The sequence below is a fragment of the Heptranchias perlo genome, unplaced genomic scaffold, assembly GCF_035084215.1.
Source record: "Heptranchias perlo isolate sHepPer1 unplaced genomic scaffold, sHepPer1.hap1 HAP1_SCAFFOLD_240, whole genome shotgun sequence".
Classification (NCBI taxonomy): domain Eukaryota; kingdom Metazoa; phylum Chordata; class Chondrichthyes; order Hexanchiformes; family Hexanchidae; genus Heptranchias; species Heptranchias perlo.
The window spans coordinates 180,535-208,429 of record NW_027139252.1 but is presented as its reverse complement, the minus strand read 5'-3'; the positions used below and the strand labels follow the sequence as shown (position 1 = coordinate 208,429).

General features: G+C 49.0%; 2 protein-coding genes across 4 annotated transcripts; one reads left to right on the top strand and one right to left on the bottom strand.

Moving 5' to 3' along the window:
- On the bottom strand, nucleotides 1-18,190 carry LOC137310272 (transmembrane emp24 domain-containing protein 10-like). Its single transcript, XM_067978171.1, has 5 exons — nucleotides 18,166-18,190; nucleotides 5,888-6,126; nucleotides 4,802-4,922; nucleotides 2,789-2,915; nucleotides 1-251 (listed from the first exon to the last, which is right to left on the bottom strand). The coding sequence occupies exons 1-4, from the start codon at nucleotides 18,188-18,190 to the stop codon at nucleotides 2,884-2,886; spliced, it is 417 nt and encodes a 138-aa protein (XP_067834272.1). The 3' UTR covers nucleotides 1-251; nucleotides 2,789-2,883.
- LOC137310270 (zinc finger protein 84-like) lies at nucleotides 5,829-27,504 on the top strand. 3 transcript variants are annotated; one of them, XM_067978168.1, is made up of 3 exons: nucleotides 5,829-6,015; nucleotides 9,335-9,492; nucleotides 21,215-27,504. In XM_067978168.1, exon 3 carries the CDS (start codon nucleotides 21,567-21,569, stop codon nucleotides 22,968-22,970), a length of 1,404 nt encoding a protein of 467 aa, XP_067834269.1. In that variant the 5' UTR covers nucleotides 5,829-6,015; nucleotides 9,335-9,492; nucleotides 21,215-21,566; the 3' UTR covers nucleotides 22,971-27,504. The 3 variants fall into 3 exon arrangements, with proteins under 3 accessions (XP_067834269.1, XP_067834271.1, XP_067834270.1); XM_067978170.1 differs by lacking the exon at nucleotides 5,829-6,015 and adding an exon at nucleotides 6,622-6,774; XM_067978169.1 differs by lacking the exon at nucleotides 5,829-6,015 and adding an exon at nucleotides 8,289-8,541.
- The last annotated feature ends 391 nt before the right edge of the window (nucleotides 27,505-27,895 follow it).

Here is a 27,895-nt window from a genome sequence, read left to right as displayed (position 1 = left end):
TTTAAACATTCAAAGCACCCCATTTAATATAAAGAGACATTATTGTAAATTAACCCCACCCACTGAACACTCTCCAGGCACAGACAGACACACACGGGCCAACGTTTTACACACACACACACATCGTCGTTACTCAATGAGCTTCTTGGCTTTGAAGAAGCGTCGCAGGTAGAAGACCTGCCAGGTGGCCAGGCCGACGAGGCAGCACATGGAGAAGATGCTGAAATACAGGACACGAGCACTGGTGGACTCTGCACGGAGGGAGGGAGGGAGAGGGGCTCATCAAACAGGTTGGAGGAGTGGATTCAATCTGCACTAAGATCACTTCACTGAAGGCAGCCCTCCCTCTTCCTTTCACCTTGCTGCCCCGAGCACCGTTTCCCTGCTCCTGGGTCACTGCTGCTCCGAGTCTGGCCTTTGGTCGATGCCTGGGGTCACTCCCTCCCCCGAATCCCCATCCTGGATCCTCTCTCACTAAACAGCTCAGGTGAGAGCAGGGACATGGCAGGCCTTTCATGGGAGCGTCACTCTGTCCACAACTGACACCCTGTCCCTTTCTAACAGGTCAATCCCACCACCTAGAATCTTACAGCACAGGAGGCCTCTCGGCCCATCGTGCCTGTGCTGGCTCTTTGAAAGAGCTGTCCCATTAGTCCCACTCACCTGCCCTTTCCCCATAGCCCTGCAAATGTTTCCTTTCAGTGTTTATCCAATTCCCTTTTGAAAGTTATTATTAAATCTGCTTCCACCGCCCTTTCAGGCAGCGCATTCCAGATCATAACTCGCTGCGTAAAATAAAACCCTCATCGCCATCTGGTTCTTTTGCCAATTACCTTAAATCTGTGTCCTCTGGTTACCGACCCTTCTGCCACTGGAAATAGTTTCTCCTCATTTAATCTATTAAAAGTCTTCATAATTTTGAACACCTCTATTAAATCTCCCCGTAATCTTCTCTGCTCTGAAGAGAACAATCCCAGTTTCTCGACATAACCGAACTCCCTCATCCCTGGTACCATTCCAGTAAATCTCCTCTGCACCCTCTCCAAGGCCTTGACATCCTTCCTAAAGTGTGGTGCCCAGAATTGGACACAATACTCCAGCTGAGGCCTAACCAGTGTTTTATAAAGGTTTAGTATAACTTCCTTGCTTTCGTACTCGATGCCTCTATTAATAAAGCCCAGGATCCTGTATGCTTTTTTTAAACAGCCTTCTCAATTTGTCACCTTCAAGGATTTGTGTCTGTGCACTCCCCAGGTCTCTCTGTTCCTGCATTCCCTTTAAAATTGTACCATTTAGTTTATATTGCCTCTCCTCATTCTTCCTACCAAAATGTATCACTTCCCACTTCTCTGTGTTAAATTTCATCAGCCATGTGTCTGCCCATTCCACCAGTCTATGTCCTCCTGAAGTCTGTTACTATCCTCCACATTGTTTACTACATTTCCGAGTTTCGTATCATCTGCAAAGTTTGAAATACCCTGAATACCCAAGTGCAAGTCATTAATATATATCAAAAAGAGCAGTGGTCCTAATACTGACCCCTGGGGAACACCACTGTATATTTCCCTCCAGTCTGAAAAACAACCGTTCACCACTACTCTCTGTCCCTTAGCCAATTTTGTAACCATGCAGGGCTTCAAATGATCCCTTCTGTCTCTGGACCCCGTTTATACCGTCCTTCCCCAAAAACTTATTCCACAACTCTGCCCTCTGGTGTAGAAAGGTCCCAGCCCTCTGACTCCAACTCCCTGGTTTAGATGAGTGGAGGCCTCCAGCCCATGGAGCACCCCATCTAACGGCCCATGAAAGGACTCTGTGTTTTCCCTCCGCTACCCGACTGAGAGCCTCCCCTCCGGGTGTTCCATCCTGCCCACACTCGCCCCAGTTTGTACACACGTTCCCTTATCCTGCAGTCAAACTTGGAATGAAAATATGCAGAATCTTATCTGCCTCGACAAGGCCCCCTTGTCAGAAGATGGTGGGTTCGAGCCCCACTCCAGAGACTCGAGCACCTAATCCAGGCCGACACTCCCAGTGCAGGACTGAGGGAGTGCCGCACTGTCGGAGGTGCCGTCTTTCGGATGAGACGTTAAACTGAGTCCCTGCCTGCCCCTCTCAGGTGGACGTAAAAGATCCCACGGCCACTAATGGGAGAAGAGCAGAATTCTCCCCTGGGTGTTCTGGCCAATATTTATCCCTCAACCAATGCCACTAAAACACAGATTATCTGGTCATTATCACAACGCTGTTTGTGGGATCTTGCTGTGCGGATCTTGCTGCCTGTTCCCTAAATTGCAACAGTGACTACACTTCAAAATAGTACATTATTGGCTATAAAGTGATCTGGGACGTCCCGAGGTCGTGGAAGGGGCGAAATAAATGTACGTTTTTTAAAAACTAAGTCCCTTTGACACTGGGGATCAGTCCTGCGGTCCTTTTAACCCCTGGCCCCTGGTACCCAAGCCCTAGACCACCCCTCTTTACTCCGAGGGCTAGTGGAGGGCAGTTGGGGCAAGGGATGCTTTGCCACAAAGTGCCTGAAGCAGAGCCCACTGCATCTTTCACAGGACGACTGGATAACCGTATGAAGCTGAGGCTCGTGCTATGGGGGAGAGAAGGGGAGAGGGGCTTATGTCCCGGGAGGTGGAGGGAGCTAAAACCCACAAACTTCTGACTCGGAGGGGTGAGTGACGCTGACCGAGGAACGAGACAGGGTCCCCGAGACCGAGAGCAGTAAGTGGAGAAGGGGCGGGTGTTGCAGACTGAAGCCTGTGCTGGGTGCTCCTACCATTGGTGTCCCTCATCTCTTCCTCTCGCTGCTTCATGTCGGCAAAGTCATTGACGATCGACTCTGACAGATCCTCCAATCGTCGCAGCTCCACCTCAAGTGGCTTCAGCTTCTCCGCCTTGGCGATCTGGGCAGGGAGAGAGAGAGAGAGAGACGGTCTGTAAGATCGGACAAAGATGTAGTAAATCCATTGTTGACTTGAGAGACCCACACTACAGAAAGGATATTGAAGCACTGGAGGCGAGGGGAGGGGTTGTAGAGAGGGACTAGGTTCTTAACACTCCCAATCTTGTTTCTTGATATCACGTGGAGTGAAACAAATTGGCTGAAGACTGGCTTCTGTGATGGTGGGGATATCGGGAGGAGGCCGAGACGGATCATCCACTTGGCACTTCTGGCTGAAGATGGTTGCAAACGCTTCAGCCTTGTCTTTTGCACTCACGCTGGACTCCGCCATCATTGAGGATGGGGATGTTTACAGAGCCTCCTCCTCCCGTTAGTTGTTTAATTGTCCACCACCATTCACGACTGGATGTGGCAGGACTACAGAGCTTTGATCTGATCCGTTGGTTGTGGAATCGCTTAGCTCTGCCTATAGCATGTTGCTTCCACTGTTTACCATGCATGTAGTCCTGAGTTGTAGCTTCACCAGATTGGCACCTCATTTTTAGATACATCTGGTGGTGCTCCTGGCATGCTCTTCTACACTCCTCATTGAACCAGGGTTGATCCCCTGGCTTGTTGGTGATGGTGGAGTGAGGAAAATGTCGGGCCATGAGGTTACAGATTGTGCTGGAATACAATTCTGCTGCTGCTGATGGCCCACAGCACCTCATGGATGCCCAGTTTTGAGCTGCTAGATCTGTTCTGAATCTATCCCATTTCGCACGGTGGTACTGCCACACAACACGTTGGATGGTGTCCTCAGTGCGAAGACGGGACTTCGTCTCCACGAGGACTGTGCGGTGGTCACTCCTACCAATACTGTCATGGACGGATGCATCTGTGACAGGTAGATTGGTGAGGGCAAAGTCAAGTAGGTTTTTCCCTCGTGTTGGTTTGCTCATCACCTGCCGCAGGCCCAGTCTGGCAACTGTGTTGCGAACAGTCCTTTTATACTTGTTTTAACTGTCTGATTCACTTGTTTTATTCCTTATGCTATCTGCACTTGTGTATAGAACTCTTATTTGGGCAACAGACCTACTGGACCACATCTCGAATATACTGTGTGCAGTTTTGGTCTCCTTATTTAAGGACATAATTGCTTTGGAGGCGGTTCAGAGAAGGTTCACTCGACTGATTCCTGGGATGAGGGGGTTATCTTATGAGGAAAGGTTGGACAAGTTGGGCCTGTCCACACTGGAGTTTAGAAGAATGAGAGGTGATCTTATTGAAAATATAAGATCCTGAGGAGACTCGAAGGGGCAGATGCTGAGAGGATGTTTCCCCTTGTGGGAGAGACGAGAACTCGGGGACCACAGTTTAAAAATAAATGGTCTCCCATTTAAGACGGAGATGAGGAAAAACTTTTTCTCTCAGAGGGTCGTGAGTCTGTGGAACTCCCTTCCCCAGAGAGCGGTGGAGGCAGGGTCAGTGAATATTTTTAAGGCTGAGTTAGATCGATTCCTGATTAACAGGGGAGTCAAAGGTTATAGTAGATGGACAGGAAAGTAGGGTTGAGGTCATAATTAGATCAGCCATGATCTTATCAAATGGCAGAGGGGCCGAATGGCCGACTCCTGCTCTTAATTCGTAGGTTCTGATGCTGTTTTTCTCACTTCTTAAAAATATCACACTTGTTTTTCATCACTGCTGTATTATTTTTTAATCAGTTATTTTATTATTTCCTGTATTTTTTGATGAACCTGAAGTATTTATATTACCTGTGACACTATTTGTGACCTGGACTTTGTTCTCATCCCTTTTTCTTATCAGTGAGCTATTTTCACTTTTATTATTATTTCTGCCCGAGCCCTCCCCGTACCCCAGGACCCCCCCCTCGGACTCACTCACCCGGGGGCAGGCGGCTCTCGAAGCAGATCTCAAACATGTCGTAGTCGTCAGTGGTGAAGGCGAATTTGCCCTTCGTCGCCTCCTCCTTAGAGTACAGGATGTGGCCGGAGGAGTCCGTCACCTGGGGGAGGGGAAACAGAGAGGTTACACCCTGGCTCCAGCCCGGAACTGTCCCCCACAGCTCCCTCCCCACACCACCCTCCCAATGGTGGAAAGGTACAAAAAGATCATTAAAAAGGATAATGGAACGTTGGCCTTTATCTCGAGGGCTGGAATACAAAGAGGTGGAAGTTATATTACAGCTGGACAGAGCTCTGGTCAGACCCCATCTGGAGACACTGCGTCCGGTTCTGGGCACCGTCCCCTCAGGAAGGATATATCGGCCTCGGAGGGGGTGCAGTGCAGATTCACCAGAATAACACCGGGGCTAAAAGGGTTAAATTACGAGGACAGGTTGCAGAGACGAGTCTTGTATTCCCTCGAGTGTAGAAGATTAAGGGGTGATCGAATCGAGGGGTTTAAGATGATTAAAGGATTTGATGGGGTCGATAGAGAGAAACTATTTCCTCTGGTGGGGGGAGTCCAGAACAAGGGGGAATAATCTTAAAATTAGAGCCCGGCCGTTCAGGGGTGATGTCAGGAAGCATTTCTTCACACAAAGGGGAGTGGGAATCTGGAACTCTCTCCCCCGGAAAAGGGGGAGGCCGGGGGTCAATTGAAAATTTCAAAACTGAGATTGATGGATTTTTGTTGGGTGAGGGGATTAAAGGGAATGGAACCAAGGGGGGAAATGGAGTGAAATACAAATCAGACATGGTCGGACTGAATGGGGGGACATGGTCGGACTGAATGGGGAACAAGCTCCCTCCCCCCCCCCCCCTCTCTCTCTCTCTCTCCCCCCTCTCTCTCCCCCCCCCCCTCTCTCCCCCCCTCTCTCTCCCCCCCCCCCCTCTCTCTCCCCCCCTCTCTCTCCCCCCCCCCCCTCTCTCTCCCCTCTCTCCCCCCCCTCTCTCTCCCCCCCCTCTCTCCCCCCTTGAGGTGGGGGCGGGCGGCCGGCTGTTCGCTCAGCTCGGACTCTCCGCTCACCAGCCTGTCCTTGTGGATCTCCTCCCGCAGACACTTCCTGGCGTTGGACGGCAGCTGGAAGGAGATGGCGCCGGCGGCCAGCAGCTGGTTCAGGGCGGCGAGGGGCAGGAGCAGGGCGGGGGGAGGAGGTGAGGGCCTGAGGCCGGGGACTGGGAGTCGGGGAGGGGCCTGAGGCCGGGGACTGGGAGTCGGGGAGGGGCCTGAGGCCGGGGACTGGGAGTCGGGGAGGGGCCTGAGGCCGGGGACTGGGAGTCGGGGAGGGGCCTGAGGCCGGGGACTGGGAGTCGGGGAGGGGCCTGAGGCCGGGGACTGGGAGTCGGGGAGGGGCCTGAGGCCGGGGACTGGGAGTCGGGGAGGGGCCTGAGGCCGGGGACTGGGAGTCGGGGAGGGCCTGAGGCCGGGGACTGGGAGTCGGGGAGGGGCCTGAGGCCGGGGACTGGGAGTCGGGGAGGGGCCTGAGGCCGGGGACTGGGAGTCGGGGAGGGGCCTGAGGCCGGGGACTGGGAGTCGGGGAGGGGCCTGAGGCCGGGGACTGGGAGTCGGGCCTGAGGCCGGGGACTGGGAGTCGGGGAGGGGCCTGAGGCCGGGGACTGGGAGTCGGGGAGGGGCCTGAGGCCGGGGACTGGGAGTCGGGGAGGGGCCTGAGGCCGGGGACTGGGAGTCGGGGAGGGGCCTGAGGCCGGGGACTGGGAGTCGGGGAGGGGCCTGAGGCCGGGGACTGGGAGTCGGGGAGGGCCTGAGGCCGGGGACTGGGAGTCGGGGCGGGCCTGAGGCCGGGGACTGGGAGTCGGGCCTGAGGCCGCTCTCGGGTCGCTCGGTTCCTGCGCGGTTTCCAGGGGCAACGGATTCCGGGCCCAGGCCCAGCGACCGTTACTATGGGCGGCCTGGTATTATGGGATGGAGGGAGAGGCCTGTCCCCAACTTTAGTTCTTTCAATGTGGACGCCGGGCAGGGTGGGATGTGTCGGAGGTCCCCGGGGTGTTTGGGTCACGGGGGGAGGGGGGAGACAGGCTGAGGGTGGGGGGACTCGGTTTGGAGTGAGGGAAGAGGGGGAGACAGGCTGAGGGTGGGGGGACTCGGTTTGGGGTGAGGGAAGAGGGGGAGACAGGCTGAGGGTGGGGGGGACTCGGTTTGGGGTGAGGGAAGAGGGGGAGACAGGCTGAGGGTGGGGGGGACTCGGTTTGGGGTGAGGGAAGAGGGGGAGACAGGCTGAGGGTGGGGGGGACTCGGTTTGGGGTGAGGGAAGAGGGGGAGACAGGCTGAGGGTGAGGGAAGAGGGGGAGACAGGCTGAGGGTGGGGGGACTCGGTTTGGGGTGAGGAAGAGGGGGAGACAGGCTGAGGGTGGGGGGGACTCGGTTTGGAGTGAGGGAAGAGGGGGAGACAGGCTGAGGGTGGGGGGACTCGGTTTGGAGTGAGGGAAGAGGGGGAGACAGGCTGAGGGTGGGGGGGACTCGGTTTGGAGTGAGGGAAGAGGGGGAGACAGGCTGAGGGTGGGGGGGACTCGGTTTGGAGTGAGGGAAGAGGGGGAGACAGGCTGAGGGTGGGGGGACTCGGTTTGGAGTGAGGGAAGAGGGGGAGACAGGCTGAGGGTGGGGGGGACTCGGTTTGGAGTGAGGGAAGAGGGGGAGACAGGCTGAGGGTGGGGGGGACTCGGTTTGGAGTGAGGGAAGAGGGGGAGACAGGCTGAGGGTGGGGGGGACTCGGTTTGGAGTGAGGGAAGAGGGGGAGACAGGCTGAGGGTGGGGGGGACTCGGTTTGGAGTGAGGGAAGAGGGGGAGACAGGCTGAGGGTGGGGGGGACTCGGTTTGGGGTGAGGGGAGGGGGGAGACAGGCTGAGGGTGGGGGGGGGACTCGGTTTGGGGTGAGGGGAGGGGGGAGACAGGCTGAGGGTAGGGGGGACTCGGTTTGGGGTGGGGGAAGAGGGGGAGACAGGCTGAGGGTGGGGGGGACTCGGTTTGGGGTGAGGGGAGGGGGGAGACAGGCTGAGGGGGGGGGGGGACTCGGTTTGGGGTGAGGGAAGAGGGGGAGACAGGCTGAGGGTGGGGGGGACTCGGTTTGGAGTGAGGGAAGAGGGGGAGACAGGCTGAGGGTGGGGGGGACTCGGTTTGGGGTGAGGGAAGAGGGGGGGACAGGCTGAGGGTGGGGGGGACTCGGTTTGGGGTGAGGGAAGAGGGGGGGACAGGCTGAGGGTGGGGGAGACTCGGTTTGGGGTGAGGGAAGAGGGGGAGACAGGCTGAGGGTGGGGGACTCGGTTTGGGGTGAGGGAAGAGGGGGAGACAGGCTGAGGGTGGGGGGACTCGGTTTGGGGTGAGGGAAGAGGGGGAGACAGGCTGAGGGTGGGGGGACTCGGTTTGGGGTGAGGGAAGAGGGGGAGACAGGCTGAGGGTGGGGGGGACTCGGTTTGGGGTGAGGGAAGAGGGGGAGACAGGCTGTGAGGGTTTCAAATCAGTAAAATAGGTCCTTGAAATGTGGCTCATTCCAGCAGACAGGTCTCCTGGTCAAACCAGTCCTGCCCTGGGCTGTCCCTGGATTAACATGAGAATGGACAGGTCCCTGAGGGAGACACATTGAGATTCAGTCTAATATCTCAAATGATGTGGAGATGCCGGTGATGGACTGGGGTGGACAAATGTCAGGAATCTTACAACACCAGGTTATAGTCCAACAGTTTTATTTGAAAATCACAAGCTTTCGGAGGTTTTCTCCTTTGTCAGGTGAGTGTGGGATTCCATGAAAGGCACCGCTTTATAGTCAGAGCACAATGCCCGGTGATTACAGATAATCTTTCCAACTGCCCGTTGTCAAGGCAATCAAAGGAGTCGAATAGTGTTCAGACAGAGAGACACGACATACGGGACAATCAGTATATTCAGTAGTCCCGTATGTAACGTCTCTCTGTCTGAACACTATTCGAATCCTTTGATTGCCTTGACAACGGGCAGTTGGAAAGATTATCTGTAATCACCAGGCATTGTGCTCTGACTATGGAATCCCACACTCACCTGACAAAGGAGAAAGCCTCCGAAAGCTTGTGATTTTCAGATAAAACTGTTGGACTATAACCTGGTGTTGTAAGATTCCTTACATAATATCTCAAAGGCTGAAGCAGGGAGCTCCCCGGGGGTAGGGGATGGCCGTGTGTCTCGTCCCAAACCCTCCCCAGGGGCGGGGACAATCTCTCAGTCTGCCGGGGTCCTCCAGCCTGTCCTGAGTGTATTTCTCTCTCTGTCTCTCTCCCAACTTTTCTCTCTCTTTAGATTCTCTTGTTTGTAACCGGGATTTGTGTTTCAGTGTTGGGGCTGAGGGATTGTCGGTGTAACTGGGAGAGGGAGTGGGAGGGAGGGGGGAGAGAGAGGGGGAGTGGGAGGAGAGGAAACTCTGGGCTCTTGCTGTGCCTTTTTAATCCCTTGCTTTTGTGTTGTAATCAATTCCCTCTCTCCCCTCAGGAAACTTTTCGATGAAATGCTGCAAGGAGATGATCCAGGAAAGAGACATTTTGTGAGAAGGAGGAGGATGAGGGGGAATCCTGGGCCAAGAATCGTTCTCTCCGCTGGGGACTGACTGACTGAGACCTTCACCGCGGCCTGGACCCGATGGGGGTCACGTGAGTAATGTCTGGGTTACTCTGGGGATCACTGGGACATTCTGGGGATCACTGGGACATTCTGGGGACACTGGGGGATCACTGGGACATTCTGGGGACACTGGGGGATCACTGGGACATTCTGGGGACACTGGGGGTTCACTGGGACATTGTGCAGGAGCTGACACTGAGACACACACTGACCGTCTGACAGTGCAGCGCTCCCTCAGTACCGACCGTCCAACTGAATATCACCATCTGTTCACTGCAAGTGCAACTTTTCAGAAATAACACAAAGTGGATCAAACTATTATTCAGAGGCTGACAATGTGACATATCTCGGGTCTTAATTGAAATTAAAAGCTCTTTCAGGGAGCGTCCTGCAGCACGCAGAGGGCCCAAATGTGAAAACAGCCTCCAAATGTTTTCTTAGTTTGAAGTTTAATTTTTGAAAAGGTCACTGACAACTCAGAAAGAAATCGTGTTAATTCTCAAGCCATTTTGGGCCCCCATGTGAAATTGTATTGTAATGGAATCACACAGACACATGGGGAAGCTCGGGTGCAAACTGATTGGAATTTGAGATTTTAATCCCATATTCATTTGTGGCACAGCTCAGCTCAATTCAAACCCAATGTCTGTGCAAGGGACACGTGTCTCCTGACTGTACAGTCTGTGTCTGTGTGTGTGTGTGTGTGTGTGTGTGTGTGTCTCAGTCTCACTGGTCTCATAACATAACTTTAAAGCAGTAAAATTAACCAGAACTTGCTCCAAAGACAAAACCGATCCGCACCCATGAGGACGGCCTCAACCGGGATCTTGGGTTCATGTCACGCTGCACGTAACCCCACCAGCGAACAAAAGCTATCTGTTTTTAATATAACGGGTCATATGCTGGCTTTCTCTGCCTTCTGGATGTTTCTGCCTCTCTCTTTTCTGTTTTTATTTGTGTTGACTGTATATTCGGGGGCTCTGTAGGTAACACCTCTCTGTCTGAACACTGTGATTGCCTTGGCAACGGGCAGTTGCAAAGATTATCTATAATCACCATGTATTGTTCTGTGATTTATAAATGCGTAGGCTTCGAGGAGTTCCTGACATTTACCTGAGGAAGGAGGAAGCCTCCAAAAGCTTGTAAATTTCAAATAAAATCGTTGGACTATAACTTGGTGTTGTAAAATTGTTTACAATTGTCAACCCCAGTCCATCACCGGCATCTCCACATCATGGCTAAAACCGATCCAGATCTTGAAGGTGTGATGATTTCCTCCTTCTCTCTGCTCTGTTGGTGGGAGGCTCATTTCCAGTCCCAGGTATTTGTCTATTCCCCATGTCTGATGGGTTGGTTCCTGTGAACAGTTTGTCAGAGAGTGTTTCACTGCCTCAGGGTGTTTACGGAGAGTGCCTCAGGGTGTTTACAGTTTTTTTCTACACCGTTCACGTGAGGAAGGAGGAAGCCTCCGAAAGCTTGTGGAATTTAAAATAAATTTGTTGGACTATAACTTGGTGTTGTAAAATTGTTTAGAATTTACAGAGAGAGAGATAAGCAGCTCCCATCCTGGTCTGAAAGACCCAGTCAATGAGAGATTTATAAACAATCCAGCCCAGTGCAGTTAAACCTAGTCCCCCATTAATCCAAACACACCATATTGTGAGCAAAATTCAATATTTCACAGGGCCAGTGAGTCCCAGACACGGATTGTACCCACCTCCCTAAACTCAACTCCTTACTGTAAAAAGTGTCTGTCAAAACACAGCCCGTTTAGGAACTGAACCCCTCAAATAACCGTTACACTCAACATTGCAATCTCTCGGTGAATCGTTCCCTTTTACCCACTGTGTACTGTACATGTACAGGAGCTGACACTGAGACACACACGGGCCGTACCGTACCTGAGTACTTTTCAATCAAGAGAAATTCAGAAAGACAAGAGAGAGAGGGGGCGAGAGGCAGAGAGAGAGAGAGAAAAAGGCAGAGCGGGGAGAGAGTCAGAGAGAGAAAGACAGAGGGTGAGAGAGAGAGGAGGCGAGAGGCAGAAGGAGAGAGGGGGACAGAGAGAGAGAAAAAGACAGAGAGAGCGAGGGGGAGAGAGAGAGAGAGAGAGAGAGAGGAGGTGAGAGGCAGAGAGTGGATTGGTCCTGCCTGGTGATTTACCCGATTCCCGCGAGCAGCCAGGCCTCTCTGGGCTGTTTAATGGCTTCTCACCAGCAAGGGGGGGCCCCCATCTCCCACCCACCCACCAATAAACTCTTTCAATCAGATGCTTCCTCTCACCCTCACACATTACCAATGTTGCAAGCCGCACACCCACAACTCACAGGTCACACACACTGGCAGCTATTCAACCATGACAGGCACATCACCCAAACAACCACCAGGTCCCTCACCGACACACGTCCCGTTTTCTTGCAGGGAGTCCCTCTCTCTCTCTCTGTTCCCCCCTCTATCCATCCCTCTCTCTCTGTCCCCATCTCTCTCTTTCTTTTTCTCTCCACCTGTCCCCCTCTCTCTCTCCCCCCCCCTCGCTGCCGCTCTTCCTCTCTCTGTCCCTATCTCTCTCCACCTGTCTCTCTCTCTCTCTCTCTCTCTCCCCCCCCCTCGCTGCCGCTCTTCCTCTCTCTGTCCCTATCTCTCTCCCCCTGTCTCTCTCTCTCTCTCTCTCTCTCCCCCCCCTCTCGCTGCCGCTCTTCCTCTCTCTGTCCCTATCTCTCTCCCCCTGTCTCTCTCTCTCTCTCTCTCGCTGCCTCTCTCCCCTCTCTGTCTTTTTCTCTCTCTCTCTCTCTCTCTCTATCTTTTTCTCTGTCTCTCTGTCCCTCTCTCTCCCTCTGCCTCTTTGCCCCTCTCTCTCTGTCTCTCTCTCTGTCTTTTTCTCTCTCTCTTTCCCTCTCACCCCTCTCTCTTTCTCTCTCACCCCTCCCACTCTGTCTTTTTCTCTCTCTCTGTGTCTCTCCCCCCCTCTCTCTCACCCCCCCCTCTCTCTGCCTCTCTCCTGCTCTCACTCTGTCTCTCTCTCTTCCCCTCTCTTTCGCTGCCTCTCTTCCTTTTTCTCTCTCTCTCTATCTCTCTCTGCCTCTCTCTCTGTCTTATTCTCTGTCTCTCCCCCATCCTCTGTCGTTTTCGCTCTCTCTCTCTGCCTCTCTCCCCCTCTTCCTCTGTGTCTCTCTCTCTCTGTCTTTTTCTCTGTCTCTCTGTCCCTCTCTCTGCCTCTGCCTCTTTCCCCCTCTCTCTCTGTTTCTCTCTTTCTCTGTGTGTGTCTCTCTCTGCCTCTCTCCCCCGTCTCTCCGTCCTTTTCTCTCTCTCTATCCCTCTCTCTCTGTCTTTTTCTCTCTCTATCCCTCTCTCCATCATTCTCTCTCTCTCTCTGCCTCTCTCCTCCACTCTCTCTGTCCCTCCCTCTCTCAGCCTCTCCTCCTCTCTCTGACCTTTTCTCTCTCTCTCTCTCTTCCCCCTCTCTCTCTCTGTTTTACTCTCTATCTATCTGTCCCCCTCGCTTTCTCGCTGCCTATCTCCCCCTCTCCCTCTGTCTTTTTCTCTCTCTCTGTCCTTCTCTCTCTCTCTCTCTCTCCCCCTCTCTCTCTCTGTCCATTTCTCTCTCTCTCCCCCTCTCTCTTGGCCTCTCACACCCTCTGGCACTGAGACACACACGGGCCGTACAATACCAGACAGGAGTGAATCGTTCCCTTTTACCCACTGTGTACTGTACATGTGCAGGAGCTGACACTGAGACACACACGGGCCGTACCGTACCTGAGTACTTTCCTAACAAGAGAAATTCGGAAAGACAACAGAGAGAGAGGGACAGAGAGAGAGGGGGTGAGAGGCAGAGAGAGAGAGAGAAAAAGATGGAGACAGGGCGAGAGAGAGGCAGAGAGTGGATTGGTCCTGCCTGGTGATTTACCCGATTCCTGCGAGCAGCCAGGCCTCTCTGGGCTGTTTAATGGCTTCTCACCAGCAAGGGAGGGCCCCCATCTCCCATCGACCAATAAACTCTTTCAATCAGATGCTTCCTCTCACCCTCACACATTACCACTGTTGCAAGCCGCACACCCACAACCCACAGGTCACACACACTGGCAGCTAGTCAACCATGACAGGCACATCACCCAAACACCCTGCAGGACCCTCACTGACTCACGTCCCACTTTCTGGCAGGAGACCCCCCTCACACTCTCTCTCCCCCTCGCTCTGTCTTTTTCTCTCGCTCTCTGTTCCTCTGTCTTTCTCTGCCTCTCTCCCCTCTCTGTCATTTTCTCTCTCTCTCTTTCTCTCTCTCTATCTCTCTGCCTCTCTCTGTTATTCTCTCTCTCTCCCCCCACTCTCTCTGTCTTTTTCTGTCTCTGCCTCTCTCTCTGCCTCTCTCCCCTTCTCTCTCTGTCCCTCTCTCTCCCTCTGCCTCTTTACCCCTCTCTCTGTCTCTCTCTCGCCCTGTCTTTGCCTTTTTCTCTGTCTCTCTCTCGCTCTCTTTCTATCTCTCTCTCCATCATTCTCTCTCTCTCTCTCTCCTCCACTCTCTCTCTATCCCCCTCTCTCTCTCTAACCCCCTTTCTCTCTCTCGGCCTCTCTTCCCCTCTCTCTCTGACTTTTTTTCTCTCTCTCTCTCTCCCCCTCGCTCTCTTTCTCTCTCTCTCTGTTTTTCTCACGACCTATCTGTCCCCCTCGCTGTCTCTCTGCCTATCTCCCACTCTCCCGCTGTGTTTTTCGCAATCTCTGTCTCTGTCTCTCTCTCTCTCTCTCACCCTCTCTCTGTCTCGGCCTCTCACACCTTTGACACTGAGACACACACGGGCCGTACAGTACCAGACAGGAGTGAATCGTTCCCTTTTACCCACTGTGTACTGTACATGTACAGGAGCTGACACTGAGACACACACGTGCCGTACAGTACCAGACAGGAGTGAATCGTTCCCTTTTACCCACTGTGTACTGTACATGTACAGGAGCTGACACTGAGACACACACGGGCCGTACAGTACCAGACAGGAGTGAATCGTTCCCTTTAACCCACCATGTGCTGTACGTGTACAGGAGCTGACACTGAGACACACAGTAACAAACTTTATATGGTATCAGGAGTTAACCCCTTACATGCTGTTTCTAGCAATACAAAAATATAAGTTAAATTAGATGGTGGGGAGGGCAGGAATGCTGTGGACCCAATCGCTCATCTCTGCCCAGCTCCGTCATGCCAGAATATCACCATCTGTTCGAGCCCAAATTCCTCCCTTCGTTCATTGCAAGTGCAACTTTTCAGAAATAACACAAAGTGGATCAAACTATTATTCAGAGGCTGACAATGTGACATATCTGGGGTCTTAATTGAAATTAAAAGCTCTTTCAGGGAGCGTCCTGCAGCACGCAGAGAGCCGAAATGTGAAAACAGCCTCCAAATGTTTTCTTAGTTTGAAGTTTAATTTTTGAAAAGGTCACTGACAACTCAGAAAGAAATCGTGTTAATTCCGAAGCCATTTTGGGCCCCCATGTGAAATTGTATTGTAATGGAACCACACAGACACATGGGGAAGCTCGGGAGCAAACTGATTGGAATTTGAGATTTTAATCCCATATTCATTTGTGGCACAGCTCAGCTCAATTCAAACCCAATGTCTGTGCAAGGACCACGTGTCTCCTGACTGTACAGTCTGTGTGTGTGTGTGTGTGTGTGTGTGTGTGTGTGTCTCAGTCTCACTGGTCCCATAACATAACTTCAAAGCAGTAAAATTAACCAGAACCTGCTCCAATGACAAAACCAATCCAGATCTTGAACGTGTGATGATTTCCTCCTTCTCTCTGCTCTGTTGGTGGGAGGCTCATTTCCAGTCCCAGGTATTTGTCTATTCCCCATGTCTGATGGGTTGGTTCCTGTGAACAGTTTGTCAGAGAGTGTTTCACTGCCTCAGGGTGTTAATGATGTGGAGATGCCAGTGATGGACTGGGGTTGACAATTGTAAACACTTTTACAACACCAAGTTATAGTCCAGCAATTTTATTTTAAATTCACAAGCTTTCGGAGGCTTCCTCCTTCGTCAGGTAAATGTTCAGGAGCTCCTTGAAGCCTACGCATTTATACATCACAGAACAATACATGGTGTTTACAGACTGCCCCTGCAACTGCCCGTTGCCAAGGCAATCACCGTGTTCAGACAGAGAGGTGTCACCTGCAGAACCCCCGAATACACATTCAACAAAAAAACAAACAGGAAAAAAAAACAGAGAGAGGCAGAAACATCCGGAAGGCAGAGAAAGCCAGCAAATGACCCATTATATTAAAAACAGATAACATTTGTTCGCTGGTGGGGTAACGTGTAGCGTGACATGAACCCAAGATCCCGGTTGAGGCCGTCCTCATGGGTGCGGAACTTGGCTATCAATTTCTGCTCGACGATTTTGCGTTGTCGTGTGTCTCGAAGGCCGCCTTGGAGTACGCTTACCCGAAGGTCGGTGGATGAATGTCCATGACTGCTGAAGTGTTCCCCGACTGGGAGGGAACCCTCCTGTTTGGCGATTGTTGCGCGGTGTCCGTTCATCCGTTGTCGCAGCGTCTGCATGGTCTCGCCAATGTACCATGCTCTGGGGCATCCTTTCCTGCAACGTATGAGGTAGACAACGTTGGCCGAGTCACAGGAGTATGAACCATGCACCTGGTGGGTGGTGTCCTCTCGTGTGATGGTGGTATCTGTGTCGATGATCTGGCATGTCTTGCAGAGGTTACCGTGGCAGGGTTGTGTGGTGTCGTGGACGCTGTTCTCTTGAAAGCTAGGTAATTTGCTGCGAACGATGGTCTGTTTGAGGTTGGGTGGCTGTTTAAAGGCGAGTAGTGGAGGTGTGGGGATGGCCATAGCGAGGTGTTCGTCGTCATTGATGACATGTTGAAGGCTGCGGAGAACATGGCGTAGTTTCTCCGCTCCGGGGAAGTACTGGACGACAAAGGGTACTCTGTTGGTTGCGTCCCGTGTTGGTCTCCTGAGGAGGTCTATGCGATTTTTTGCTGTGGCCCGTCGGAACTGTCGATCGATGAGTCGAGCGTCATATCCCGTTCTTACTAGGGCGTCTTTCAGCGTCTGTAGGTGTCCATCGCGTTCCTCCTCGTCTGAGCAGACCCTGTGTATTCGCAGGGCCTGTCCATAGGGGATGGCCTCTTTGACGTGGTTAGGGTGGAAGCTGGAAAAGTGGAGCATCGTGAGGTTGTCCGTGGGCTTGCGGTAGAGTGAGGTGCTGAGGTGCCCGTCTTTGATGGAGATTCGTGTGTCCAAGAAAGAAACTGATTCTGAGGAGTAGTCCATGGTGAGCTTGATGGTGGGATGGAACTTGTTGATGTTATCGTGTAGTCTCTTTAGTGATTCCTTGCCGTGGGTCCATAGAAAGAAAATGTCGTCGATGTATCTGGTGTATAGTGTTGGTTGGAGGTCTTGTGCAGTGAAGAAGTCCTGCTCGAACTTGTGCATGAAAATGTTGGCGTATTGGGGTGCGAATTTGGTCCCCATGGCTGTTCCGTGTGTTTGGGTAAAGAACTGGTTATCGAAGGTGAAGACATTGTGATCCAGGATGAAGCGGATGAGTTGTAGGATGGCTTCCGGAGATTGGCTGTTGTTGGTGTTGAGTATTGATGCTGTCGCAGCGATGCCGTCATCGTGGGGGATACTGGTGTATAGTGCCGAGACGTCCATCGTGGTGAGAAGTGTTCCTGGTTCAACTGGTCCGTGGGTACTGAGTTTTTGTAGGAAGTCTGTAGTGTCGCGACAGAAGCTGGGGGTTCCCTGTACGATGGGTTTCAGGATGCCCTCGATGTATCCAGAGAGGTTCTCACACAGGGTTCCGTTGCCTGATACGATGGGACGTCCGGGTGTGTTGGCTTTGTGTATCTTTGGGAGGCAGTAGAAGTCTCCCACGCGGGGATCACGTGGGATGAGAGTGCGTAGGATGCTTTGAAGGTCTGGATCGAAGGTCTTGATCAGTTTGTTGAGCTGGTGGGTGTGTGCAGAGAGAGAGAGAGAGAGAGAGAGAGAGAGAAGCAGCTCCCATCCTGGTCTGAAAGACCCAGTCAATGAGAGATTTATAAAAACAATCCAGCCCAGTGCAGTTAAACCTTGTCCCCTATTAATCCAAACACACCATATTGTGAGCAAAATTCAATATTTCACAGGGCCAGTGAGTCCCAGACACGGATTGTACCCACCTCCCTAAACTAAACTCAACTCCTTACTGGAAAAAGTGTCTGTCAAAACACAGCCCGTTTAGGGACTGAACCCCTCAAATAACCGTTGCACTCAACATTGCAATCTCTCAATGAATCGTTCCCTTTTACCCACTGTGTACTGTACATGAACAGGAGCTCACACTGAGGCACACACGGGCCGTACAGTACCAGACAGGAGTGAATCGTTCCCTTTTACCCACTGTGTGCTGTACATGTACAGGAGCTGACACTGAGACACACACGGGCCGTACAGTACCAGACAGGAGTGAATCGTTCCCTTTGACCCACTGTGTACTGTACACGTACAGGAGCTGACACTGAGACACACACGGGCCGTACAGTACCAGACAGGAGTGAATCGTTCCCTTTTACCCACTCTGTACTGTACACGTACAGTACAGTTGTGGTGGTGGTTGTTCTGGTGGCCCAAACGCAAAGGCCGCCGCTCTGGCATCGCTCTGGGATCCCCGGCTGCACCCTGGCCTCACTCTGGGCTGACTGGGTGCACGCTGGGATCCCGGCATCACTCTGGGGTCACTGGGACATTCTGGGGTCACTGCGGGATCACTGGGGACACTCTGTCGGCCGCTTGCCGCCATCTGATAAGATGGCGGCGGCGGCCATTTTTCCCCAGATGGTGGCCGTGCTTGCCGCCATATTATCCAAGATGGCGGCTGCGCCTGCCGCCATGTTTTCCAAGATGGCGGCCGTGCTTGCTGCCATTTTTTCCAAGATGGTGGCCGCGCCTGCCGCCATTTTGTCCAAGACGGACTCTGCGCTTGCCTCCATTTTGTCCAAGCTGGCTTCATTTATTATATAAATAATTGAAAAGTTTAAAATGTAATATAAATAACTCAATAGTTTAATTCGTTAAATAAAAAATGAATTGCTTATTTTATTATATCAATAATTAAATTGTTTTCAAGTGTTTAATTTATTATATGAATACTTCAAATGTTTCATTTATTATAAAGAGAATTCAATAGTTTAAATTATTTGATTGATTAATTTATTCTGTAAATAACCAAGAGTTTAATTTATTGTATAAAAAATTCAATAGCTAAATTTATTATGTAAATAGTTCAATTGTTTAATATTTTATAAATAATTCAAGTGTTTAATTTTTATGTAAATTATTGAATTGTTTAATTTATTATATGAATAATTAAATTGATATATTTGATAAATAATTCAGTAGTTTAATTATATAATAATTGAAGTGTATAATTTACGAAATAAATAGCTCCGTTGTTTAATTTATTGTATAAATAATTCAATTTGTGAATTTATTATACAAATAAACAAGTGTTTAATTTATTATATGAAGCATTCAAGTGTATAATTTATTACGTAAATACTTCATTTGTTTAATTTATTATTTAAATAATTCAACTGTTTCATTTATTATCTAAATAATTCAACTGTTTCATTTATTATATAAATAATTCAATAGTTTAATTCATTATATAAATAATCAATTGTTTAATTTCTTACATAACTACGTCAGTTGTTAAATTAAACTATTGAATTATTTTCATAATAAATTAAGTATCCAAATAATTCAATAGTTTAATTTATTATATAATAATGCATGTCTAATTTATTATATAAAAAATCAATTGTTTAATTTATTATATAAATAATCCAAGTGTTAAAATTATTATATAAAGAGGTCGTGTTTAAATTATATATTTAATTCACAGGTTTAACTTATCATACAAAGATTCAAGTGTTTATTTAATCATATTAATATTCCATTATTTAATTTATTGAATGAAGAATTTCAAAACGTTATTTATTATATAAATAATCAAGTGTTTCATTTATTATATAAATAATCAAGTGTTTCATTTATTATATAAATAATCAAGTGTTTCATTTATTATATAAATAATCAAGTGTTTCATTTATATAAATAATCAAGTGTTTCATTTATATAAATAATCAAGTGTTTCATTTATTATATAAATAATCAAGTGTTTCATTTATTATAAATAATTCATTGAATTATTTCTATGATAAATGAAACACGAATTGTTTATGTAATAAATTAAACAATTGATTATTTAATGAATTGAACTATTCAATTATTTATGAAATGAATTGAACGATTGAATTATTTAGAAAATAAATTAAACACTTGAATTATCTGCTTCCAATGTTTTTGTTTTTCGGCCTGATATTAAGAGCATCAATGGCGGCTGCATCACCCAGCATGCAGCGCGGTTCAGATTGTGCCCTATCTGAATCAATGGAGCCCAGCACGCAGGCGCAGTAGTGACTCATTATCGGTCAGTGTGTCCTGAGCATGCGCGGCCAGTCGAGGCTGCGGGAGGAGCGCGTTCGGTGCAGGTCAGAGGATCGGAGCAAGAGGCTCAATAAACCCCGGGGCCCGGGTCCGGGCTCAGGCCCAGGCTCAGGCTTTACAAACCCCGAGTGCGGCCCCAGACCCGAATATAAAACAGTGAACATTATCCCCCCCTCACTACCCGCCGGGAAATGAAGGGGAAATGGGGATCGGTCAGGGAGCGTCTGTAAATGAAGGAGAAATGGTGATCGGTCAGGGAGCGTCTGTAAATGAAGGAGAAATGGTGATCGGTCAGGGAGCGTCTGTAAATGATGGAGAAATGGTGATCGGTCAGGGAGTGTCTGTAAATGAAGGGGAAATGGGGATCGGTCAGGGAGCGTCTGTAAATGAAGGGGAAATGGGGATCGGTCAGGGAGCGTCTGTAAATGAAGGAGAAACGGTGATCGGTCAGGGAGCGTCTGTAAATGAAGGAGAAATTGTGATTGGTCAGGGAGCGTCTGTAAATGAAGGAGAAATGGTGATCGGTCAGGGAGCGTCTGTAAATGAAGGGGAAATGGGGATCGGTCAGGGAGCGTCTGGAAATGAAGGAGAAATGGGGATCGGTCAGGGAGCGTCTGTCAATGAAGGAGAAATGGTGATCTCGATATCTTCAGTCATCCAGGGAGCTCTAGCTTTGGATGCTGTTCGTTTCCTCCTCGTGGGAATCTGTCCACTCTGTACCCAAACCCACTCCTCCTTGAAGGCCTCGCACTGTTCAATTACTGTTCTGCCTGACAATTTTTGATTCCAATCCACCTGGACAAGATCCCTTTTTAACTCACTGGAATTAGCCCTCCTCCAGTTAAGAATTTTCACATTTGACTGTCCCCTGTCCTTTTCCATAACTGTTCTAAACCTAATGAGATTATGATCATTGCTGCCCCACTGAAACATGCTCCACCTGCCCCACTTCATTCTCCACACCGAGCCCACTGCTGCTCTCACACTCACTCACTCTCTCACACTCACTCACTCTCTCACACTCACTCACTCTCTCACCCTTTCACTCATGGTTTCGGGCCACTGAAAGATGATGCGATGGGTTTGGATTTCAGCACAGGGAGGAGGGAGAGTGTGTGGGACGGGGATTTACAGCTTTGAGGAATGAGAGAGGAAATAATGTTCCATAGAAAGTAGAGCTATCTGATCTGAATTTCTATCCTGTAATTACAGTGATAACTTTTATAAACTCCTTTTACAGGGGAGGATTTGCAGAGGGAAACTCAAACCAAAGATCACGTCAAGATCTGACAGAGTCACTCGATTCATCAGGACCTGAATATCATCGGCCTTTGAATGTTGAAGGAGAAATGTTTGTCTGTTCTATCCGTGGGAGAAGATTTCAAACATCAGTGTGAGTGGAAAAGCACCGAGACACACACACCCGAGTGAGAGTGTTCCAGTGCACTGACTGTGGAAAGAGCTTTAACCAGTTACACAGCCTGAAAAAACATCGCACCGTTCACAGCGGGGAGAAACCGTACACGTGTTCTGTGTGTGGACGAGGTTTCAACTGATCGTCCAACCTGGAGAGACACAAGGACACCCGGACCATGGAGAAACCGTGGAAATGTGGGGACTGTGGGAAGGGATTCAATTACCCTTCAGAGCTGGAAACTCATCGACACAGTCACACCGGGGAGAGGCCGTTCACCTGCTCCGTGTGTGGGAAGGGATTCGCTCAGTCATCCACCCTGCTGACACACCAGCGAGTTCACTCTGATGAGAGACCTTTTAAATGTTCTGACTGTGAGATGAGGTTTAAAAGCAAAATTAATCTGCTGATACACCAACGCACTCACACTGGGGAGAGGCCATTCACCTGCTCCGTGTGTGGGAAGGGATTCACTATTTCATCCAGCCTCCAGACACACCAGCGAGTTCACACTGGGGAGAGGCCTTTTAAATGTTCTGACTGTGAGAAAAGGTTTAAATGCAAAAGGAATCTGCTGACACACCAATGTACCCACACTGGGGAGAGGCCGTTCTCCTGCTCCGTGTGTGGGAAGGGATTCACTCAGTCATCCACCCTGCTGACACACCAGCGAGTTCACACTGGGGAGAGCCCGTTCACCTGCTCCGTGTGTGGGAAGGGATTCACTCAGTCATCCGTCCTCCTGACACACCAGCGAGTTCACACAGGGGAGAGGCCGTTCACCTGCTCCACGTGTGGGAACGGATACACTCGGTCATCCAGCCTCCTGACACACCAGCGAGTTCACTCTGATGAGAGATCTTTTAAATGTTCTGACTGTGAGAAGAGGTTTAAAAGCAAAAGTAATCTGCTGACACACCAACGCACTCACACTGGGGAGAGACCGTTCATCTGCTCTGTGTGTGGGAAGGGATTCACTCGGTCATCTGAGCTTCTGACACACCAGCGAGTTCACACTGGGGAGAGGCCTTTTAAATGTTCTGACTGTGAGAAGAGGTTTAAAAGCAAAATTGAACTGCTGAAACACCAACGCACCCACACTGGGGAGAGGCCGTTCATCTGCTCTGTGTGTGGGAAGGGATTCACTCGGTCATCTGAGCTTCTGACACACCAGCGAGTTCACACTGGGGAGAGGCCGTTCATCTGCACCGTGTGTAGGAAGAGATTCACTCAGTCATCCAACCTGCTGACACACCAGCGAGTTCACACTGGGGAGAGGCCGTTCACCTGCTCTGTGTGTGGGAAGAGATTCACTCAGTCTTTCATCCTGCAGAGACACCAGCGAGTTCACTCCGATGAGAGACCTTTTAAATGTTCTGACTGTGAGAAGAGGTTTAAAAGCAAATTTAATCTGCTGACACACCAACGCACTCACACTGGAGAGGGGCCGTTCACCTGCTCAGTGTGTGGGAAGGGATTCACTTGGTCATCCACCCTGCTGAAACACCAGCAAGTTCACACTGAGAGACCTTTAAATGTTCTGACTGTGGGAAGAGATTTAAAATCAGAAACGAACTGCTGAGACATCGACGCACTCACACTGGGGAGAGACTTTTCACCTGCTCTGTGTGTGGGAAGAGATTCACTCGATCATCCCACCTTCTGAAACATTAACTTGTTCACACTATTGAGTGACCTTTTGATGCAGTGACTGTGAGAAGAGCTTTAAAAGCAGAAATGAACTGCTGACACATCAACGCATGCCCATTGGTTGAGAGACTGTTCACCTGCTCCGTGTGTGGGAAGGGATTCACTCAGTCATCACACGTGCTGAGACACCAGCGAGTTCACGAAATGAGCAGGTCCAACGAGCCGGTCTGTAACACAGGCCAATGACTCAGTGCAGCTCGTTACCCAGTCACTGGGCTCCGTTATAGCCTCTCCTGTCAGTACACACAAAGAGAAATTGTAAATCTGAAACAGAAAGAGATAATGTATAACACTTCATATCAACCACCAGTTTTTCCCTCTTTCCGGCTTTTAAAACAATCTGTTTCACAGTTTGTCAAACCCGAAACAGCCTCTGGGATTTGCTGATTGAGAATTTCCGTGGAAATTGGGACCGTCACGAAGTATCGGAACAAATGTCCCCGCTGAGGTTTCGGGGTTGTTACTGGTTTATTTATATCAGTGAGTGACCAATTTTAAACTAGGTGAGGGTCTAAACCTAAGGTAAGAGCCTGGGATAGACAAGAGATTCTTCAATGTATCAAGTTAAATTACACTGATTCCACCAACACTGGACATCACATCCCTCAAACATTGTTACCTGTTACTGTATAAAACTGGTGAGGGTGGAAATGGGAAATAACTGAAAAAAACTTCATTGTATCAAAGTTAATTCTGATCATTATTATTATACAAACATTCTACAGCCGGTCCCTTAAAAAGGACCCAATATCAAACCAGTCCCCAGTCCTTGGGCCTGTGCCTATGTTGTGATTTGCACCCGCTTCTGACTGACTTGGTATCAGACGCACTCCCGTCAACAGTAAACGGATGGAGCCGGATCCATAAGAGAAAAATGAGGACCGACCTCCGCGGTTCTCCCAGAGTGCGGGAGGCGGAGTAACAGCAGCAGACAGAGAGATCTCTAAACCAGCCGCTGCCGCCGGAGAGAAGCGAGTCCCGTTCCGAGCCGTGTCTGTCAGGCGCCCGCTGACCCTCTCTTCACTGAAGGGGACCGATTCAGCACCAACTCACACACCCACCATTGGATCATTGAATCACCTTCAACACCTGAATTACATCACCACTTAATCCTCTATACACGAGGAAATACAAACCTTGTCCATGCAACCTGTCCTCATAATTTAAACATTTTAGCCCCGGTATCATTCTGGTCTTTCTGCGCTGCACCTCCTGCAAGGCCAATATATCCTTCCTGAGGTCTGGTGCCCAGGACTGAATGCCGTGCTCTAAATGTGGCCTTCGCAGAGTTTATAGAATTCTAACATAACTTCCACCCTTTTGAATTCCAGTTCCCTTGAGATAAAGGCCGACATTCCATTAGCCATTTTAATTATTTTTTGCACCTGTCTGCCAACTCTTCGTGATTTCCCGAAGTATCTCTGCTCACCCACAGTTCCTGGCTTCTCACCATTTTGAAAATACTCTGATTTATCTTGCTTCGGGCCAAAGTGGATGGCCTCACACTTCCCCAGATTGAAACTTTGAACACTCTGGGGCTCTTTTGTATAGAAAAGAGAAGGCTGAGGGTGACCTGATACAGGACTTTAAGATTATGCAAGGGTTTGATCGGTCAGATGTCGATAAGGTGTTTGTACTTTTGGGAGTGGGGACGTCAAAACTTCGGGCCATGAATATAATAGTCATCAATAAATCCAATCTGGCATTCAAGAGAAACATATTTATCCAGAGAGTCGTTAGAATGTGCAGCTCTCTCCCACACGGAGTAGTTAAGGCGAATATCATGGATGCATTTACGGTGAAGCTGGATAAACACATGGAGGAGAATGGAATATTAGAGTTTGCTCATAGGGTTAGATGAAGAGGGGTTGGAGGAGGCTCGTCTGCAGCATAAACACCGGTATAGTCCAGTTGGGCCGAATTGCCTGTTTCTGTGATGTACATTCGATGTAATTCTATGTAAGCTCCATCTGACACAGTTTTACCAACTCACTGAATCTATCAATTTCCCTTTGTAACTTTATGCTCCCATCTCCACTACTCACTGTGCACCCAAACTTGGTGTCGTCGACAAACCTGGATATACCGCTCTCTGTTCCTTTATCTGCCTCATTTATGCAGATCCCTGGGGGACACCACTAATCAAATCCTGTCAATTTGAGTACATACCTATTAACCCTCCTCTCTGTCCCCAACTCCAAATCAACTCCCTCCCCATGTCAATCGGTTGCTTTGAATTCCACATGTTCTCATTTCTGTTAACAGTCTCTGATGTTAAACCTTATCGAATGCCTCTGGAAGTCAATATACACATAACCCCCATAGACACTCCATCATTTACCACATTAGTTACATCTTCAAAAAGGTCAACTAGTTTTGTTAGACTTGACTTACACTTTACAAATCCATGCTGGCTCTCTCTGATCAATTCAGGTTTATCCAAGTGCTCAGTCATTCTTTCCCTAACAATGGATACTGGTAACTTCCCCACAACAGACGTCAGACTAATAGGTCTATAATTTCCTGCTTTATCTCTCCTACCCTTCGTATAAAACGGAATGACATTGGCAATTTTTTCAATCCATGGAACAATTCCTGAATCAAGAGAGTTTTGAACGATCATGACTAAAGCATGTACAATTTCCTCACCTATTCCCCTTCGTCCCCTGGGATGGTCACCATCAGGTCCTGGAGATTTGTCTATCTTTAATTTAATTATTTTCTCCAATACCATTATTTTACTTACACTGAATCCCCTTGATTTATTTTCAGTTTTCCTCGTGCCTCTGGTACATTAACCTCATGATTTTCTGTGAGTATTTAGCAAGTCTGCCATTTCTTGAATTTCAATTACAATATCACCCCTATCCATCTTTAAGGGCCCACATTACTCTTCGTCACCCTTCTTTCTCTTAATATACGTGTAAAAACCTTGAAAGTTGTCCTTAATTTCACTCACAAGTTTTTCTCGTTTTCCCTCTTTGCACCTTTTACAATTTTTTTTCGTTTCAGCACCACAATAAACAACACTTCACTGTGAAATTTGCTCAATTAGTTCTTCAGTGTCAGAGCGAGAATTGTCCATCCCTAATTTATTTAAAGTAACAAACACAAGCACAAATATTCATTCGTGTATCAAAGCACTGATGGACACAGAAAGATAAACACAGCCTGAAACGCAGTCAGTATCGGGATTCACAGGGAAACGGGCAAGCGAAATAAACAAAGATCAAACAGTCTGAGCTCACAACAGAATGTGACGTGTCGCTGATAGATATTAACGAGAGGAGGTGGGAAATGATCCCATGACTTGGCTCCGTGGCTTAGTTGGTTAAAGCGCTTGGCCAGTAAACAAGAGATCCTCGGTTCAAACTCCCAGCGGTGCCTTTGTGTAATTCATGGTGTTCAGTGAATTTTAGAATGAAAAACGCACAGTGTGGTGTTTGTGTTTTGTGCAGGAGCCAATACGGAACTGATCAGGAAGTCTCTTCAAAAATGCCTTTTCATTATACAGACAGCCCTCTCATAGAATGTGTCCGTGACACGTTCTTGTTTCTGGGCTCGTTGAGGTCGGGGTATAATTCTCGATTCGAGGGTCATACCCTGGAGAAGCCCTAATTTAACCCTCGACTTTTGATCCTTGAACTGCGGTTCAAACTTTTGCAAAGAGGAAAAATAAATCCCCAAATCACTCCACCTGAATCTCACGCGGTCTCGGAAGAAGTTTAGTTCAAACAATCAGGACTTTCATTGAACGAGCTTTGCTTCCAATTGCATTCGACCTTGAAACCGCTCTGGGTTTTCATCTCACTGAAGCAGAGTGTGGCCGCTTTGTATCTGTGAGCATGTCGGTGACGAGGTTACCTCTGATATTGGTCGCTTTCAATTTTTAAGATCTCGCCAAGCTCTGGGAAAAGAAACCGCGAATCGAATTGTCCCTGTAAGTGATGAATTGAAGGGATTGGTGCTCCAAGCAGATCTGGAAAATTCACAGTGCGGTCGCTCAGGAATTCCAAATCCACCCTCTCGCCACTCGACGATCATATTAACTGAGCAGAGAATAAATGTCACACCCTTTATTTTGGAAAAGCAAAACGGTGGGGATTTTTATCATAGCCCGATGCCTTTCGTGTTGGATCAGATGTTCCCCATTGCGTTACTTTCATCTTCATCGGAGAACCGGTTCAGGCGTTCCTGTGATAAACGGCGACAATTGCCTGTTAATGTTAAATTTAAGATGCAGTCTATAAAATGATGAAATTTCATCACATGCAAAGCACAAAAATCTTATTAAAGTTTTGACTGTCTCTCGGTAACCACGTCAGCATCTCCTTCAGTCTGAAATAGAAAGTTATTGGTTGATTAATGGTGATTAAAACAGTCATTCAACTACGAACAGGGTTTAATTAGCTTCATGTAATTATTTATTAAGTTCATAACTCTTGTTAAATTTAATTCTCTGACTGGGAATGGAACCACGCGGTGATGGGAGCACTGAATTTTAACCACCAGTCCATCGGGGAGCTCCCAGGATTGAGCACCGGACACTATGGAACTGATTACATTTATTTTTGTTTCATTCAGCTCTGTGTTTATTCTCAGGCCTCTTATCTCTCCCTTCTTTTCAGCTTCTGACTGCGGATATTCCTCTGGTCAAATATGAATAATATAGAATATCTCACAGCCCTGGTATATTTGCTCTTTCTCTGTACAGTTTTGTACAAAATCAAACTGTCGGCAGATACCGACAGTGTCTCTCCCTCACTCCCCACAGGAGCAGCAGGAGATGACACTTTA

What these genes read in the sequence shown, in the direction of transcription:
- LOC137310272 (XM_067978171.1), bottom strand. Translation starts at nt 18,190, where the DNA reads ATGCCGGGATCCCAGCGTGCACCCA. An exon ending in GGGATCCCAGCGTGCACCCA is followed by an intron (nt 6,127 to 18,165) that starts GTCAGCCCAGAG and finishes TCCCAGTCCCCG; the next exon opens with GCCTCAGGCCCCTCCCCGAC. An exon ending in CGAGAGCCGCCTGCCCCCGG is followed by an intron (nt 2,916 to 4,801) that starts GTGAGTGAGTCC and finishes CTCCCTGCCCAG; the next exon opens with ATCGCCAAGGCGGAGAAGCT.
- LOC137310270 (XM_067978168.1), top strand. Translation starts at nt 21,567, where the DNA reads ATGGAGAAACCGTGGAAATGTGGGGACTGTGGGAAGGGATTCAATTAC.